This window comes from Delphinapterus leucas, chromosome 4 (assembly GCF_059928025.1).
Source record: "Delphinapterus leucas isolate spDelLeu-1000000601 "Yukka" chromosome 4, BTC_Dleu_Yukka2, whole genome shotgun sequence".
NCBI lineage: Eukaryota > Metazoa > Chordata > Mammalia > Artiodactyla > Monodontidae > Delphinapterus > Delphinapterus leucas.
The window spans coordinates 54,752,410-54,771,206 of NC_143132.1; the positions used below are offsets into that span (position 1 = coordinate 54,752,410).

At 39.9% G+C, this 18,797-nt stretch overlaps 1 protein-coding gene across 10 annotated transcripts in view; it reads left to right on the forward strand.

The window, feature by feature from the left end:
• Positions 1–6,707, forward strand: part of BBX (BBX high mobility group box domain containing) — a 282,463-nt gene extending 275,756 nt beyond the window's left edge. For all 10 annotated transcript variants that reach the window (XM_089910519.1, XM_089910520.1, XM_022595745.3 and 7 more), the window contains one exon: positions 850–6,707. In XM_089910519.1, the coding sequence (XP_089766645.1) occupies positions 850–937 (88 nt within the window). In that variant the 3' untranslated portion in view covers positions 938–6,707. The remainder of the gene's footprint in view (positions 1–849) is intronic.
• Positions 6,708–18,797: the final 12,090 nt, after the last annotated feature.

The window sequence follows — 18,797 nt, forward strand, 5'->3', positions numbered from 1 at the left end:
AATTCAGAGTTGGTACTTGCCTTCTTCCCTGTGCATTCTCCCTCCATATGCCTTTGAGACTTCTCTTTCTTTAGGCGGGTTTCAGTGTTTTCTTTTCATTCATTTTCTAAGTCACAGTTCACCTCTCTCTTCAGAGGCCATCCCTTTTATTGGCCTTAAGTTTTGAAATCGGGCTTATTATTATATATCTCAAGAAATGAGACTGAAGGTCATCAGTTAGTATAGGAGAGTCTTCTTCCCCTTGGGCAAGTCAGGGAAAGGAATGTGTCTTTTTACGCGGGCCTCTCACCGTTGTGGCCCCTCCCGTTGAGGAGCACAGGCTCCGGACACACAGACTCAGTGGCCATGGCTCACGGGCCCAGCCGCTCCGCGGCATGCGGGACCTTCCCGGACCGGGGCACGAACCCGTGTCCCCTGCATCGGCAGGCGGACTCTCAACCACTGTGCCACCAGGGAAGCCCTGTCATTTTTTAATATAAGTAGATCCAGAGGAAAATTGTCATCCTAGAACCATAGCCCTTGACTGAAAGGTTTCCACTTCCTGGGAATTTCCCCAAATCTGTTGGTGCTTCAGGTTTTGTCTCTACATAATGGAGGTGGTTGTTTGGGGGCACAGTATGTTGTTGAGTTGTATGAGAGGAACTGAGATAAGAAATCCTTAAAAAAGAAAAATAAAGAAGCTTTAAGAATAAAAACAGTTTTAATTAAACGGTGTAAGTAGTAAGTCAGTGGTAGCTATTAAACAAGATATGTTGGAAAGCTTTTGTTGGTCATTCATCATCGTCTGCTGTTTCTGATAATGTACTCTCAAAAAGTGATTTCTCTCTTTTTCTTCCTCTTATTTTACAGAGGTCAGAGATCAACTCCGCTCACCCATGATGGACAGCCAAAAGAAATGCCACAGGCTCCTGTACTTATTTCTTGCGCTGACCAGTGAAGCGCCCTTTAATTGTAAAACATTGTGCTTTACCTACTACCCTAGCCTTGTCTTTACTGAGAGATGCTAGTGAGTCCATGTGGTGGAAAATATAGACTGCAAACAAGTGCTTGTTGCCCTACACGGCCCAGATTCACTTGAAGCAGAAGTTGGCACCCTGGGCCAGTTTGTTCTTTCAGAACCCAGAGTCTTTGAGGGTGATGTTATCTGTCTGATAATGAGCAGAAATGGGATGATCCTAGAGCTTTGCTTTCTATTGAAGGCTTTTGATGGTAATAGGTGGTAACTTGGTAAAAGGCTGCCTTTACTGTAGCTCATCCAGCATCTCTTTTACCAACCAGAGAGTGTGAAACTAGTTTCGTATATTACCTAGTTATTCTTTCAAAACAAAAACAAAAAACAAAAAAACAAAAACTGACACACTGCACTAGTTATTATTAGATATTCTTAGTCTTTTTTGTACATGGAGATTTATGTTCTAAGATGGTTTATATAATAGGTTATACCTACATTTATATTGTAGAATAATATTAAAAAGCCTGTTCCAGAGACTCCCAAACAGCACGGGCAGGCAGATGTACCATTGTTCGCGGTGTATGCTCGGCCTTGTGGTCCATATATTCTGCACTTTTATATTTGCCACCAGAGTGGTAGTTTGCTGGCAAAAAGAGAAAGAGAGAGAAGAAGAAAAATTACAGTTCTTACAAGCAGAATTTTTTTCTTAGCCTTGAGTGACCAAGAAGAATTTGCTTGGGTCAAATTGTGGCGAATATTTTCCCAGACAGGGGAAGAGTCCAGCAGATTACAGATTACTGATGTTTTCATGCCTTGAGGATTCTTTTATTTTTACACAAGGGTCTGAGTGACCAATGGATCGTTCATACAGACAAAAAAAGAAAAATATTATTCAGAAGTGACCTTAGTATTACTTCACTATTCAGAACACATTGAAGACACACTCACTTCGTGTGGACTTTGAGCTACAGACCTTTTACATCCATCCCAGACAGACTGGACGGGTAGCAATTGCTATGCACAGCCTAATTGGCACTGCAGGTTTTTAGAGCCATTTTGAGTTTTTGTGATTAGGGAGGTATTGATGAGGGAGGTGTGCCTGACCAGAGTGGGACTCGCAGTTATAGATCCAACCTGCAAGTTTCCTGTTTCCTTTTCATGTTTTGTTGCTTTTGAACATAAAACCAACCATACATATGCCGGTGCAAGTGGATTAACTGGCTTAGAACATACAACATATTGACTCCACCACCTGACGTTCACAGTATCTTGTTTCTTAGCAACAGATGCAAAGTGATAAATCAAAATTAGTCAGCGGCTACAGATTTTACAGGGTATTTGTTCCATAGCACAAAGTATTTCCCCACTCTTGCATCACAGCACAAACTACCAAATTTTAATTATTGGATTCCAGCAATAATTTTTACTGGTTTTCAAACTGGCGGAATTTTGATAGTGTTAGTTCAAGTTTGAAACTTTTGAATTAGATCTCTAAATGGTGACAGTTTACAAGGTTTTATCTAGCTTTCTTATTTATACTTGACTGAATTGTAATGATGATTTTTTTTCTAATCGTAATTTGACCTAATAGCCATACAAAAAAATGACTCTATTAGTACTGACTAGGTTTAGCTTTTCACGGTTGTAGATATTACTTCAGTTTCGGTGCTGGAAAATATGTACAACATACTAACAGAATTGAAAAAGAACAGAGAGATTTGGGCGTTTTTTTTTCAAAGCAGGTAAAGAGGGCATCAGGGCATTGGAATGGTGTCCTCAAAAATGCATATTCCTTGTGGGCATGGAGGAAGAAGGAATTAGTAAGCAAGGTTAATCAGAGGCAGAAGCTTAGCCCCATTCACACAGAAATAAATCAGGTGAGCAACCCCAGGTTTTAGCATGAGATTTTTACTATGATGCTGTTGTATTAATATTTTCTAAATTTCGAAACACAAATTGAATGTTTGAAAATTGCTGGGTCCCAGTGTTGGTGGCTGTTGGAGTTTCTGGACCACTTGCTAGCAGTGATTTAAAAATTATAATTAGCTAAAATCCAAAAAAAAAAAAAAAAAGAATCAACAACAAAAATTGTTTGGTGCAGAACATGCACCTTGACAATGGTACTAACTTGTTATTCTCTAGAACATGTTAGAATAGGTCTATTTTTGCCAGTGCCCTCTCCTCCAGTCCTCTGATTACATTTCACTAGAGTTCCTTAAGAGAGTGCTGTATATTCATGGGACCTTTTTTAAAAAGAAGCAAAACAAAAGATTACTTTTTTCTATGTGATTAATATATCTTACTTGATCTGCTTTTCCTAAACCTCAGTGGCTTTTCCCTTAGGCAAGGGTCGGGGTGGAGGGCAACCTACTGGATACGACTGTTTTCAGATACTTTAGAAAAAAAACAAAAAAAAAACCCCACCTTTTTGTAGACATGCTTAATTTTTAAGCGGTTAGGCACTGAGAGTAGCAGAAATCCTGCAAAGCTTTATAGTCTTTTAGACACTCGCCTTGTCATTTCTCTGAGTAAAGTCTTGATTTCAAAAATAGTGCTTTTCTCATGCCCTGAATCCACTGGAGAGGGGTGTTGGTATTTTCAGGTAACAACATTTGTTAGCACAAATATTGCAGACCAACATGTAGTACCCTCCCCCATTTATCATCTTCATTTCACTTCTCTCATTCTTTTTTATTTTGGAAAATCATATTGCTATGGTGTGTACCTTAATCTGCCAGCAAACACCATCTACACTAACATTTGTCCCACACACATCCTCAAGCGAAAAAGTTGTTGCACCTTATGTATATCTCAAGCAAACCAAAATATGATGCTCTTCTGCTTTTGTTTTATTCTAAATTGTTGTATCATATCTTTCTGAAACCATTCTGAATCTAGTTGAAATTATCAATATTTATGCTTTTAACCTTAATTTCTGGATTCAAACCTGTATATAAATCTTTTGAAAAAAATTGTCCTAGCCCTTCTCTGTGTTGCTGGAAGTGGATGATTTAGTCTCAGATGGAGACACAGTACTGTTCCAGTTTTCTTTAGCCTTTTATTTATTTAGTTATTCTGGGTATTTTCCTATGTAATTTTGAAGTGTGTAGAGTATATTATAGTTACTGAAGCTGCAGCTCTAAGAAGCTGAGTGAAAGAGAGAAAATACTGTAAGACACCCTTCTTAAGTGTTTATTTGTTTGGATAACTGTAATGAGTCCAGAAAAAGGAAAAAGGTCCCACAGCCACTTTGAAGACACAGGTTCTTATCCCCAAACTAGGATAGTTCCCAGATTTTAGATGAACATGGTGAATTCTTTAAATTCCTCTTTTTTAAAGGATATATCATACCATTGTAATTCTGACAGTCTTTTCCCCCCCGAAAATATATTTATTTAATTCCGTCAGATGAGCTTTCTACCAGTGCCCCCTCGAAGCCATGCTGAACTCATTCCCACGTTATTATAGTTCCTGCCATTAAAACTGCTGCAGAGGAAAAAAGTGATGGAACACTATGAACAAAAAGGAGCATCTGAACTGGTCTGGTTATTTAGAATCCAACTTGTGTGATCTCTGTCACTCTCTTATCAAGTCAGATGCTACCCTGCCTGAGTCATAGAAAATTTTGTTTGCACTCTGTAGTCCTTGGCTCATCCTCTGGAAATGTTTGCACCTATGTAAAATCTCAAGCAAATTATAAATCGATACAGCACTAGGAGTAAGCTGAAAACTGAATGACATGTTTTGTTTATACAGTTCCGGGGGAGGGATGGGGAATATCAAGTAACTCTGTTCCAAGTTTGGCATTTGGCATTAATGTGAAGCAGTGGGACCATGCTGCCTGCTAAACTACTGTATGAATCCTAAGTGTTCTGGAGACCAGCAGCTGGAGGCTGGAGGCCAGCATCCATACAGCAAAGGGGAAGCATCGCCGCTTCATGGGGGAAAAGGAAGGAAGTCGTGCAAGGCCTGGAGTCATCACTTGTAAAGGGAAAGTCGGGGTGTACGTGATGCTGTGAGAAGTTTCACCTTTGATTGCACTGCTCCACAGAGCCCTCAGATAAGGCCAATCCTAATGGGCTACCTCGGCTTTAACGGTTAATTTCAGTAAGTCCTGTTTCAAAGGTTTGTCTTTTTTTTGCTTCTGCCTTCAGTGCCACTATTTTCCGCTGCAATGTTTTGACCTCCCAAACCACCTTCTCCAGAGAGAACAATGTATTGCTGAAAATGGGCAGTAGAAGCAAATGCTCTTATTACATTTGACCTATGAAGTATTCAGAGTGACTGCTAGGTGGGAATTAAAATTTAGCTTTCCCCACATAGGATCTTGTTTTGCACCTTATAAAGAGTGTACTAATTGTTAATTAGGTGTTGCTTTTATTTATACAAGCATTCCCAAAGAATTAGATTTGGATTTTGTGTTTATTTGAGTTTGGGGATTTTTTTTTTTTTTTACAGTTATCTTGTTTAGATTGAGTAACATCATACTTAACAATAAAAAAAAGAAACAGTTGTTCAGTTCATCTTACCAGATATGTCTGGTGAAGTATTCAGGGTTTGATGGACTGCTTTGCTTTTATATAGTTTGGAAGTGATGGTGAAGTTTATTATACCCCATATTAAATGACCTTGTCCTTTTCACAGGGGACATTAGCTTACATTTTAGAAAAAGAAGCAGCAAAAGAGTGAACAACAAGACAAGTACATTTGATTCCCCTCATACACCTCCATCTGTTTGTGCTACGCTTTCCTTAAAAATATAAATATACATTTTCTTCACACATACAAAAAAGTTTCCTCTCCTGGCCAAATTTTGTTTGTGGTGGTATGATTTATACTAATAATTGAAAAGAGGAAACCTTGTGCTTAGAAGTTCGGTGGCCTCTGTTTTCTTGTTGCAGTCAGTGGTCAAAATTGATCCTGCCCTTAAGTTGATCTTTATGCACAGAATTAGTTATTGTGAACATTACTACTCTTTCCAAAGATTTTCTAATAACTTGCGCCAGAACTGGTTACCGAGGAGCAAGGACCTAATTCCATGCCTCCACACCCTCCCACTGCACCGCACCACACATCTTACCTCACAAGCTCTAACCTAAATCACAGAGGCACGCGTTTCGTGGACTAACCATGACCTCCCCTTGCGGCCCCAGGGGGGTGCTCCCGTCCCCTGACACCTCACTTTAGTGCCTCAGCTCGTAGCGGCAGAACTGGGGTGGGGGAGGTTTGTGATCTGGAGCTCAGCACATGCTTGGCAACATGTTTCTCATTTCCTTAGCACTCATGTCTTGCTCTCAGGAATCTGTCAAAAAGGAATAAAAACCACCTGAGAGTCCACATACCAGATTATGAACTTTTCCCATAGGTTTGAATTGCTTACTTACCTGTCATAAATTAACCACAGCTTCATTTGACCACCAGGTCTTAAGTCTGTTGACAGTTTTCAGCATGACCGAATCGCTCATTTTTTTTGCTTTCAGAAATTGGCTTGGTTCTCTTTAGAGTTGGTGTAAACATGCCATGTAATAAATGATTTCCACTTAATGGTACAACAGAATTATTGCTTTCTTAGATGTACGTGTAGTAAAAGTCAATATACACATTTATATAATTTCTTTCTTCAAAATCTTATACTTAATTTGATATTTCTAAAAATTGCACATGTAAGTCATGTGTATAACATGCTAAAGTACTTTAACTGTGATCTTAAAACTGAATAAAAAATATTTAATAAAAATTTGAAATATTTTAAAGATATTATTCAATTTTTTTTTTTTTTTTTTTTTTGGTTCACACTACTGGCCATAGTGTATGTGCCTTCAATATACCATATTTTCTAAAAACAGTAGGGAAAACACTTTAATACAAATAAGACGTTTCAACTATTTTAGAATACCAAATGATGGTCTCCCCTAAACTTTACCTGAGATTCACCATTGTATGAGCAGCCTTGGTTGCTTTTGCCTAACGTGTGGAGCAGAAATCAGCCCTACAGAAGAAGGAAAACATGCTTCAGTCTGCTGCGCAGGAGGAGAGACTCCTTGGGAAAGGGTGACCTGCCTGAGCATACCATCTTGCCCCGAACTATAATAAAAGGATGGAAATAGTATCGTTAAGACTGTAGTATAAACTCAGGCCTCAAGTTTGGTGAATATGATGTTCCTGAACCATAGAACCTTGGATATGCTTTTTTTTTTTTTTAATCCTTTGGATTGGCACACAATTGTGCGCATGCGCGCACAGTGTATAAATACATATATAGTATAATTATGTCACAGCCGTTGCATTCAGACAGACTTGGCTCCAAAGTGTGGCTCCACCCATTTACTGCTGGTTTTTTTAACCTCCCTGAATCACACTTCACTAACCTCAATGATGGTGGTTAATAATAACTTCTTAACACCACTACTGGGATGAAAAGGAAATACATATGAAAATGTTGACATGGGGCCTGTAACGAAAATGCTCATTAAGAGGTAATTGTTGACTGTATTATATTTTTTCCATCTGGAAGGTTGATATGTTAGTGTATTCAAAAGAGAGGCTAAGTATAACTTCGTCTTCAGAATGAAGTAGGGTCCTGATGCCTTAGGGATAAGCTGTTTGGATTTGATGTTGTGGAAAACTCACGGTAGGTCAAGTTCACATAGCTAACTCATACTTGTATATGTAGCACTATAAGACTTTCCTGTAAAATCTGTCTGCCTAATGAATTACATTTTCTAATACTCCAGCACACTTCCTTTGAATTATTGAGAATAAAATGTATTGGGGGAATATAAATTCTGTTAGGGAAAAGGGTGATAATATGCATATGTGTGTGGTTTTATGATCCTACATATACAATCACATCTGTCCTTTTGGGTAAAACATGAAATCTCTTGCAAGGAACAATAAAATGGTTCTTATCAATAAGTGAGCTAAAACTAATACTACTGACTTTATTCCATGCATATTGAACAAAGGTAAAGTTGCTGACCATAATGTATCGGAAACCTTGTCACCTTTTTGAAATATGGAAATTTCCAAATATATACAAAGATAGAGCGGCTAGTATACTGAATTCCACGTACCCATCACCCAACCTCAGGCACCTGCATTTCCTCAATTGCTTCGTCTGTATTTCACCCATTTTCCTCCATTTCATCCCCCAACCCCAGATATGTATATCCCAGAAGTGTGATTTCATGTATAAATACTTCAGATAGTCTTTAAAAACAAATATTTTGATATGCACATTCATTTTAAGTATCACCTCCTCACGATTCCAAAAGTATGTTTCTTGTCCAAAGCAAAAGGAATTCATGAGCCACAGCACTGCTGGAGTGAAGATCATTTGGAATTAGAAAACGCTGTTCAAATTGGGTATCTCAGTATTTGACATTTTTAATTTACAGTTTCTAAACAGATTTTAAGAAAGACGGACGCTTCTTAGCATGTTATTTATTTATTTAATTTATTTAGGTCTTGCTTTCTATGATTTTGTTGTAGTTAATGTCTAAAAAGGCCCAAGGGCTAAAACTTACAACTACCTAAAACTTTTATAAACTTGCTGTGTCCTTTACACTTTTCCCTCCAACCCTGTCCCTGCTGCATTTTCTGTCTCAGACTTTTAAGAGTGAAATCTGTTCTTGTAGGGGAGAGGTAGAGACAAAATTTTAGATGAACTCTGGAAGGCAGGTTGCCAAAGACTTTAAAAATCTGCAATCCTGGGTCAACAGGCCAGAAATTAAAGCATAAAGTGAAATCCCTTGCTGGAAGAGATAAAATGATAATTCCTACTTTAAGGCTCATCTACTCGGTGATCCCTTACCCTAGAGAATTTCACAAAAGGTCATTTTGTCTCAGGATTGTGTATTGCAAAGTCAGAAGAGAAAATGTGGGGATTGAAAGTTTCTTGAGAATGATGGAGGATGAAAGGGGGAAAGGGAAATTTCATACAAACACGTCTTTAGAGTTCAGTGTCTAAAAGTCAAAGTGGTTTTGAAGCCAAAGTCAAATGGTTTTAAAGCCAGCATGGAAATATTTCCAAGAAATATGCTTGAGTATAATTTCTTGATTTTTTTCTACTATTGGGCATCATATCTGTGGTGCTTATGAAAGACATTAAACAGATAACAATTCATATCTTCCAGAAATAAACATGAAAGCACTGAAAAAATACATTAAAAGCAATTAAAATATACTCAGTAGATACAAAAATAGGTAATAATTTGCCATCTAATATGAAGCATCTATTTGAAGTATATTTAATAGAAAAGCAAAATTGATATAATTACATTTTTTTTTCCTTGGGGATATAATCTTTGGGATAAATACTGGAGAAGTTTAGATGGAGTTTTACAAAATAACTTTGAAGTTTCACTTCTCCCATACTGCATCTTGGCTTAGGTATTTATAGCAATATATTAAAAATAAAAGTGATACTCTGACAAGTTCTCAGAAATCTAAACCCCTCTTGTAAATGGAATATGAAGTACTTAACACACCAATCAGCCTCACCTGTATTAAACCTGTATTGTGTATCAGTCAAAATAAAAACTGTGTTGTTAGAATAAAACGCCTTAAAAACAGTGCTTCATCCACTTCTCTGTTTTCAGAGCCCATGAAAATTAGTTCACCTCACTTGCTTTGGCTCCAGAAGAGTTCTTTACCCATATGGCACGTCCATTAAATTGCTGTCATGCTCTTACAACAATCCAGTCGTTCCGCAAATCTGCGGTGGATGCCTGCTATTGGACCGCTAAGCATCAACAAGACAGTCTTCTAAGGATGTATAATCTAGTGGGGGTTAGAAATGGTCCACTGAAATACAATAGAGATGAGGTTGGGCATGGAAATCAAAGACTGTCAGAAAGAAGTTACATGTAAGTGCATGTGAAACTTGATAATCTGCATATTAAAGACTAAAAAAATGGGTGTGTTACTGTTCTACTTTAAAAGAATAAAATTCTTTTAATTTCTCAGATCTCTGAGAATGACAAAAATGTGATAAAAGCCTTTGGGGACGATCCATGGTGCAGCATATGTTTCTTTTATGTGTGTCCCAGGGTATGGAACCTCCCAGCTCTGCTAATTCCAGGACTGATGTGCAGTTAGATAGCACATCGGCTACAACCTTGCCATGATGGCTGGAGAATATCCCCAAATCGCAAGGTCAAGCAGCACAGTTTAAGCATTTAGCCTTAGGGTTAGAGAGGTAGTCCCGGAGCCAGATAATATGACTCCCCGACTTTCTTTTCCTTCTCCGTGGGCTATGCATCTTTTCCCTACCTTAGTCCCAGCTCTTGCATCTTGCTGAGACAGCACACCTTCCCAATTCCACATCCTCCCTACTCAAAAGCTGTTTTCTGTTTTCCCTTTCTTTTTTTCTTCTCCACTGAGAATATCTGTAAGGTTTTTATGGCTGGGTGAATGACTCAAGAAATGCTTTGCTCCAAGGAACTATTGGGAAAGATTCTTGTTTTTTGATGTGTGCTGACACCATTTCAATTTGGGTCTCAATCGGGCACATAGGTCCTTTGCTAATCCTCAGCCTTTAGAAAGGAAGAACCTAATCTTACCCAGAACTCTTCAGCATTACTTCCCGTGTATTGAAGGCCATGAATCTAATTTTTAAGCTAAATATTTACCTCAGTACGGCCAAATCAAAATCCCCATTTTAGGGATTGATAGTTAAAGGAATTCTTTAACTCCAAAGTCATCTGCTTTAGGAATTAAGATTATCTCTTATGTATGGAAACTGCCTTGTAATTTATGTCTGAATTCAGAAAAGTTCTAGAACTTTAAAGAGTTTAATTCAAAGTTCATCAGGCCTCTGTCTGTGGCCCTCGAAGGCTCAAGTCAGTGGGATCTGTGTTGCCCAAAAGTCTTCACTGGTCTTCCTCTCCCCACATCCCAAAGGTCTGACTTCAAATGAGTGTGTCACATATGGAATAACATTTCCTGAGTGGCTAGCGTGTGCCGAGGACCGTGGCTGAAGCAACAGCGAAGACGAGGGTCTTCAAACGCTGGCACCAGCCCACCTGGTGTGACACCTGAAATTCGAAGGGGAATGCAGAGGGGTTGTCTGTCTTACACATGCCACAGTCCTCCCTAGGGACACCATTCAAACTGGAATCAGACCAAGATCTTTTTCTTCTGTGTATGGGCATTTATCCATGTGGATTACTATTTTGGCTTTCCTCTTTCACTCCTACACATACATCCAATATTCCATATGCCTTCTTTGAAAAAACAACTGGTTGTCTGGTCTGGGTGTGCACTCTTCTCTTCCGAGTCGCCTTTGTGTGACATTCTTGCCTGCTCCCCCCCACGACCTGCTCCTCAGCCAAAGATCTATTTTAGACGGAATCTGTCCCAGCTTTTGAGCCTACCGCAGACAGCAGCATCGGAAATTGGTGGTGGCGGGATGAACTGAGTCATAAATTAGCTGGTGAATAATATTTCCTGGGGAAGAGCAGCCCTTCACCTGCAGCCAATGACAAGGCAGAGCCAACCAAGTGGCAAGATTGCACAGCGGGCGGGGCCCTGGGAGATGCCCGAGTCACGGAGCAGGGAACCGATTTTCCTCAGCGGCTCACCTCTCCCTGCTGAAGAGCGCTGACTGCCGTCACAAGCCTCCAACTCTTGGAACAGAGCCAAGTTTTCTGAGATTGATCTGCTACAGATGAGCAACGCAGTTTACACTTCTTGGTCCCTTTTCTTTGCTTCCTAGTCAATTATATATTAAGGTTAAAACTTTTTAACTTGAATGTCAACCTCATATGAGCTTAAACCATTTACAGGTATACCTCAGAGGTATTGTAGATTCGATTCCAGACCACTGCAATAAAGAGTGTCCACAAGAGTTTTCTGGTTTCTCAGTGCCTATACAAGTTATGTTTACACTATACTGTAGTCTATTAAATGTGCAAAGGCATTATGTCAAAAAAAAAAGGGACATACCTTAATTTAAAAATACTTTATTGCTAAAAAATGCTAGCCATCAACTGAGCCTTCAGTGAGTCGTAGCAACCTCAAAGATCACTGATCACAGATCACCATTACAAATATAATAATGAAAAAGTTTGAACTATTTTGAGAATTTCCAAAACGTGACACAGGGACACGAAATGAGCAAATGCTCTTGGAAAAAAACGGTGCCAATAGACTTGTTCGACGTAAGGTTGCCACAAACCTACAATTTGTTAAAAATGCATAATCTGTGAACTGCAATAAAATGAGGTATGCCTGTACCTTCAAAACTTACCATATACAAACACTGTTCTCAGCTTGAAAATCAGGCAGAAGCGTGATCCATTTTCATGTAAATTTTTACCTCTGTTTTTTAAAAATAAAGCTAGTGTATTATAGCACTTATATTACAGTTATTACCCAATATGTTCGAATAGAATTATATGTGCTTCAAATTCATTCCACAGCCTAATCCACCTGTTTTTTTAGCTTTAAAAGAATATGATTTTTTCCCAACTGCCCCATGAGCTATCAGTTTAACTGAGCAATCTCTGCTACAATGTTGTATAAACCTAATCATGTTCATTTCCACAGAGCCCTCTTTTTCTTTGTCATCCATACCAGGGAAGTGTGACTCAGTTTATAAATCATTTGCGGTGTCTACTCTAGATCCTTGCACTTCTTATATCCAAGTTGGGGGCCTATTTCTCAGGCAACGTCAGAGTTCTGAATGTCGGGCTCCGTCTCAGATCAACAGGCTCACCATCACCCTGCTGCAGGGCCTCCAGGGAACCAGAGAGCGAAAGGAGCTACCAGACAGCCTGAGTTCATTTGTACTTTCCACTTGGCTATGATGATCAGCCAGAGAATATTCTCCTGAGAGATGGCTGAAACTGAGTCTCTTTCAAATGACTTCTAAAGGACAACGCTGTCATCGCATACTTGAGGGAATTGCCTGCTGTACAGAGGAAGAGAAGCCACTTTCTGAAATGTGATAGCAAAGCATAACTGTAAAATGAAAAGCAATTTAAATGTATTACTGGACAAAAACCATTAGCCCAATGAACATAAATAACCTTACCGAGGAAGGGCACTGTTTCCAGATAACTGCCCCCTTAGTTTGGAGGAAATTTCTCTCTTACTGGAAGGCCTCTGAGTGTCATTAAAGGGGTTGCAACTGAAACATGTTAACAAAGAGTCAGATTTTTTCCACTTGTGTAAACAACCTCATTGGAATTACTGTGACATTTTTGCAGGCAGGGAAGCCAATAACAACTGGTATAACCAGAACCAGGCAATTTTGCTTTCTGAAAGAAGGGTTGTCAGGTCATGATTATTTCTCTCAGATGCTGCCAAATTCCTATTGACATCACCTACACCATTAACCACTCCATTAAATTCTTTGTAGTGCTAATGTTGTTTTGTTTAATCTGATTCAGCCAAGAACAAGAAGAAAGGGAACTTTAAATCTCTAGGCTCAGGAAAGACGTGAAACTGGAGACCCTGACACTGCCTTAGGCTGGACCCGAGCATCCAGGTGGGCAGAAGTTGACATGTGGGTCCCTGTGCATGGGTGATGTCATTGGGATTATCTATAGTGCAGAGTCATGGTTCCTTTACTACTAGTGATACACTGAGAGAGTTTATGCAGCTTCCTAATGTGCCATGAGTCTCAAAGTGTGGTACCCACCTCCAGAGAGGCTGAGACTAGAGTGAAAAGGAGATCAGCAACCCCTAGTAGATGTGCTTACTCACAAATAAGCCAAAATGCAGTATGTCAGCTCACAAAAATAGAGAGGTTTCACTTTTTCATTTTGGTATTGTTTGTCATGGGTTGTTTTTTGCCAAAGGAGGAGAGGGAGTTTCTAGGACAATCACCCTGGACTCTAAAAAAAAAAAAAAAAAATTTTTGAAATCTCTTGTCTGAATGTAGCTGCACTCCAGTGAGATCTGGACCACAGGCACCCCAAGATGGGGGCTGAGAGCTGGTGGAGTCACCCCATGGAGGGCAGGAAAAGTTTTCCCTCCTTCCCTCTAGGCTCTTTGGATGACCTAAAACTTAACTTGACATAGAACAGATTAACAGGAGAAAACCAAATTTAATTTGGTATATAGGAGAATTCATTAAAAAATATGAAACTCAAAGAAGTGACCAAAGCAGGCAGCTTTTATACCTTTTAGACAAATAATAAATTTGTGAAGAATTGGCAAGGTAAAGAAGTTTAGGCTTGGGGTAGTAAATTAGTGAAGACAAGGTTTGCCTTGTCTTATTAGTGTAACAAGGTTTGTTTACACAGCCTTCTCAGCCCTGAAGTCCCTATCTATAGTGGTAAGGATGTCTCTTCCTCCCAGTATAGAGAGGGTACTTTTCACTTGGGAGATATATTTCCTGCTTTCTGGGGAACAAAGGAGGGTCAGATTGTCCTTCTTGTACTGGCTATCTTGACTTTAATTCAAAACAATCAATATGCCAAAGTGGCATGTTTGGGGTGGCCTGCCCTGAACTCCATCATCCACTGAGGGATGTGGGATAGGGAATGCTAGATGTGGGATCTCTGAAAACCAGGATACTCTTTAATATAAATCTTTAGCTCTGCAGGCAGAAAACAGACATCTCCAGGAATCAGACAGCCCAGTGGGAAGGAGAGGGAGTTATTTTGTACAGCCCTGTAACACCTAGCAAGTACGGTTGCCAATACACCACAGGCAGCCCCCAAATCCCATTGATCAGGGCAAAGCTTTCCCCGCTCTGTACACTGAACCCCTACATAACCAGAATCAAATCCCCTCATCTCTTTGTTTCCTCTCTAATGTGGGCATTATAACATCTGCTTCCAGGGATCATTTTTTGTGGATGCAATGAGATACAACATTTGAACAAGTTTTGTAAATTCTAAAATTCTATAATGCTTAAAAAATTAGAAAACTTTAAGAGAATAAAAAGACTAGCCATAGAATGTGAAAAAATATTTACAAACACATATCTGATAAAGGACTTGTATTCAAACTCTGCAAAGAACTCTTAAAACTCAACAATAAGCAAACAACCCAATTAAGAAGTGGGCAATAGATTTGAACAGACACCACACAAGAGATGATAGAGAATATACAGATGGCAAATAAGCATATGAAAAGATGCTCAACATCTTATGTCATTAGGGACTTGCAAATTAACACAAGATACCACTATATTCCTATCAGAATAACCAAAATCCAAAAGACTGGCAACACCAAATGCTAACAAGTGTGTGGAGTAACTAGAACTCTTGCTGGTGGGAATGCAGAACGGTACAGCCACTTTGGGACAGTGTGACAGTTTCTTACAAAGCTAAACATAGGCTTACCACATGATGCAACAATTGTCCCCTTAGGTGTTTACCCAAATGAGTTGAAAACTTATATTCATGCAAAAACCTGCACGTGAATGTTTACAGAAACTAAACAAACAAACAAATTATTGTCAAAAACTGGAAGCAACCAAGTTGTCCTTCGATTGGAAATGGATAAACAAATTGTAGTACATCCATACAGTGGAATATTATTCAAGGATAAGAAATGAGTTATCAAGGCACAAAAAGATATGGAGGAACTTAAGTGCATATTGCTAAGTGAAAGAAGCCAATCTGAAGAGGCTACATACTGTATAATTCCAACTATGTGACATTATAGAAAAGGCAAAACTATGGAGACAGTAAAAAGATCAGTGGTTGGGGAAGATGAATAGGTAAAACACAGGGAATATTTAGGTAGTGAAACTCTTCTACATGATACTGTAATGATGGATTCATGATGTTATGAATTTGTTAAGATCCATTGAATCTGCATGAGAAAAGTGAACTCTTATGTAAATGATGAATTTTAGTGAATATGTCAATATTGGTTCACCAATCGTAACAAAGTCACCACACTAATGCAAGATATTAATGATGGGGAAACTGGGGGAGGGGAGTGCAGAGCGGCTGGAAGAGTGAGGGGATTTATTGGTATTTTCTGTACTTTCTGCTCAATTTTTCTGTAAACCTAAAACCAGTACAAATAATAAAGTCTACTAATTAAATAAAAATTAGAATAGCTCCTCTGCCTGTCTACTTCTCAGATATCACCAAAAAGGAAGAGTTAGGTGGCTAAAAGCCCTTGTTAATTTTTTCATCAGCATTTTTCTGTTTGCTAAAGTAATTAAATGGGAAAAACCCCACTTTTCCTCCTTCTGGGGCTCAACAAGGCGAATTTTTTTTTTTTTTTTTTTTTTTTTTTTGCGGTACGTGGGCCTCTCACTGTTGTGGCCTCTCCCGTTGCGGAGCACAGGCTCCAGACGTGCAGGCTCAGCGGCCATGGCTCACGGGCCCAGCCGCTCCGTGGCATGTGGGATCTTCCTGGACCGGGGCATGAACCCGTGTCCCCTGCATCGGCAGGTGGACTCTCAACCACTGCACCACCAGGGAAGCCCAAGGCTAATTTTTTTTTTTCCTATTTTGAATGGGAAAAAACAAGTCATTGGTAAATTTTTCCTTTTCCTGAATGGGTTTATATACAAAAAAGATTGGTAAAAACTGCATGAAATGAAAATAAGAAAGCTCTCCTCTGAAAGGGATACATACCTCATTTTATGCAAGTGCTCCTGCTTGCTTCCAAATATAAAAGAGTGTTTTAAAAACTACAGTCATCAGAAAGTCCTGATGCCCCTCAAAGGAGAAGTAGTTGTGCCTTGTCCTGTTTGACTAAACCACTTCAGTATTTTAGATTTGGAAAAAAATGACTTCCAAACTTCACTACTATTTTGCATCAGGTTTGGCAACGTGACATTTATTAGGACCTGGAAAAAAAAAAATCTGTGGACTTCCCTGGTGGTGCAGTGGTTAAGAATCCGCCTGCCAATGCAGGGGCATGGGTTCAAGCCCTGGCCTGGGAAGATCCCACATGCCGCAGAGCAACTAAGCACATGCGCCACAACTACTGAGCCTGCGTTCTAGAGCCAGTGAGCCACAACTACTGAGCCCACGTGCCACAACTACTGAAGCCCATGCGCCTAGAACCCGTGCTCTCCAACAAGAGAAGCCACCGCAATAAGAAGCCCGTGCGCAGCAAGGAAGAACCAAAACAGCCAAAAATAAATAAGTAAATTAATTAATTTTTAAAAATCTGAGAATGAATCTATCTCGAGAGGCGATAGACCTTCACTCTCTCACCAATTCACTTATCCATCCTCTCAGCAAATAACTGAGGATGGGGCTTGAGGTGTATGTGAGAGATACTGTAACAGGAGGAAAGGTCTCATTTCTGCCATCAGCAAAATCACAATCTGCAGGGAGGCTGGGAAGACAGAAATTTGAGAACTATGATATAAAATGCGAATCCTTTTAATGCCAGAGGAGCACAGTGGAAGGAGCCAGGAAGGCTTCCCAGAGGAGAGGACTAAATTAAGCCTGGAATCAGGATGAGTCATCTGAACTCTATTCCCCGACCCAGGAAATCAAAAGGTATATTGCAGACTGGCACATCCTTCACCGTGCAACGGGAGCTAGCTTCTGTTTCATTTCTGCAGGAAGCAGACCGTGGCATAAGGAGAGAGAGAAGGCAGGGATGGATTTCCCAGTGAGCACAAATGTTACAAAATTTGATAATTTACTCCTATTTTCCTTACAGTGTTTTAAGGCTCTTTACAGTGTTTCAGCTGACAATGCTAAAATCCAAATCACATCTATTTAAGTAGATTTTTGTAATAAAATCATTTATGACCTTCCGCAAGACTAAATTAGAAATCGTAATCACTCTCTGAATTTTTGTAAGAAAAGTACTGATTTCTTTTGCCTTTGAATATCTCGTTCTGTTCTTCAACATTATTTGCCCGTGGCCGTGTGCACTTTAGTGCATTGGCCCTGGTGTAATGGTTTAGGGGTAGACCCAATACAGGGGCAACCTGTTTGCATTACAAACTGACCCTTACTTGAGGCACTGGATTACCCAAGAAAAAAACTCAGGATATTCTTAGGGCATTACCAAGGCTGGGGCACCAAAGGAAACATTTTTGAAATAATTTGACATTTGATACTATATTAGTTAAGTCCCAGCAGGAAATAAATGGCACAATTGAATTGGGCAAATTTGAGTTTAATAAGAGAATTATTTAACAAGGAATAGGGGAACCACAAAAGATGGTGCAGGGTCCTTGGGCTAGTAACAGTGGGCCTGGTGACCCCTGTCTACCCCAGGCCTGAAGGGTCTTGGTCCTGAAACGGTGACCTACACCTGGAGACACACAGAACTAGGGGGAAAGAGCAAGTAATAGGACCACCGTCAGCCCACGGTGACAAGGCTTCACTCTCCTCCTACTCGTCTCATCTCCTGCTCTGTTTCCCATTGGCCAGACCCTACTGGAAGCCAAGAGCAAGAGAACCTGTTGGAACAATCAGTCCATTTAGCCTCCCCGGACACAGAGCAGGTCAGAGAGCAGTGGAGAGTGGAAGAGGGCAGCAAAGGGAAGATACCCAGCATAGGATGTTTATGTGGTCATTGATGGTACCCCAAATGTCTTGATTTCTTTTTTTTTTTTTTGCGGTATGCGGGCCTCTCACCGTCGTGGCCTCTCCCGTTGCGGAGCACGGGCTCCGGACGCGCAGGCTCAGCGGCCATGGCTCACGGGCCCAGCCGCTCCGTGGCATGTGGGATCTTCCCAGACCGGGGCACGAAACCGCATCCCCTGCCTCGGCAGGCGGACTCTCAACCACTGCGCCACCAGGGAAGCCCTGATTTCTTTTATATCTTAGTATATTATTTTGAAATATATGGTAAAGGAGCAATCACAATTTTATTTCAAGCTCTAGGCCTCTAAAAGTCTCAGTTGGCCCTCCCCTTTTGGATCATCTGACTTGAAAAGTAAGGGTGTTATATC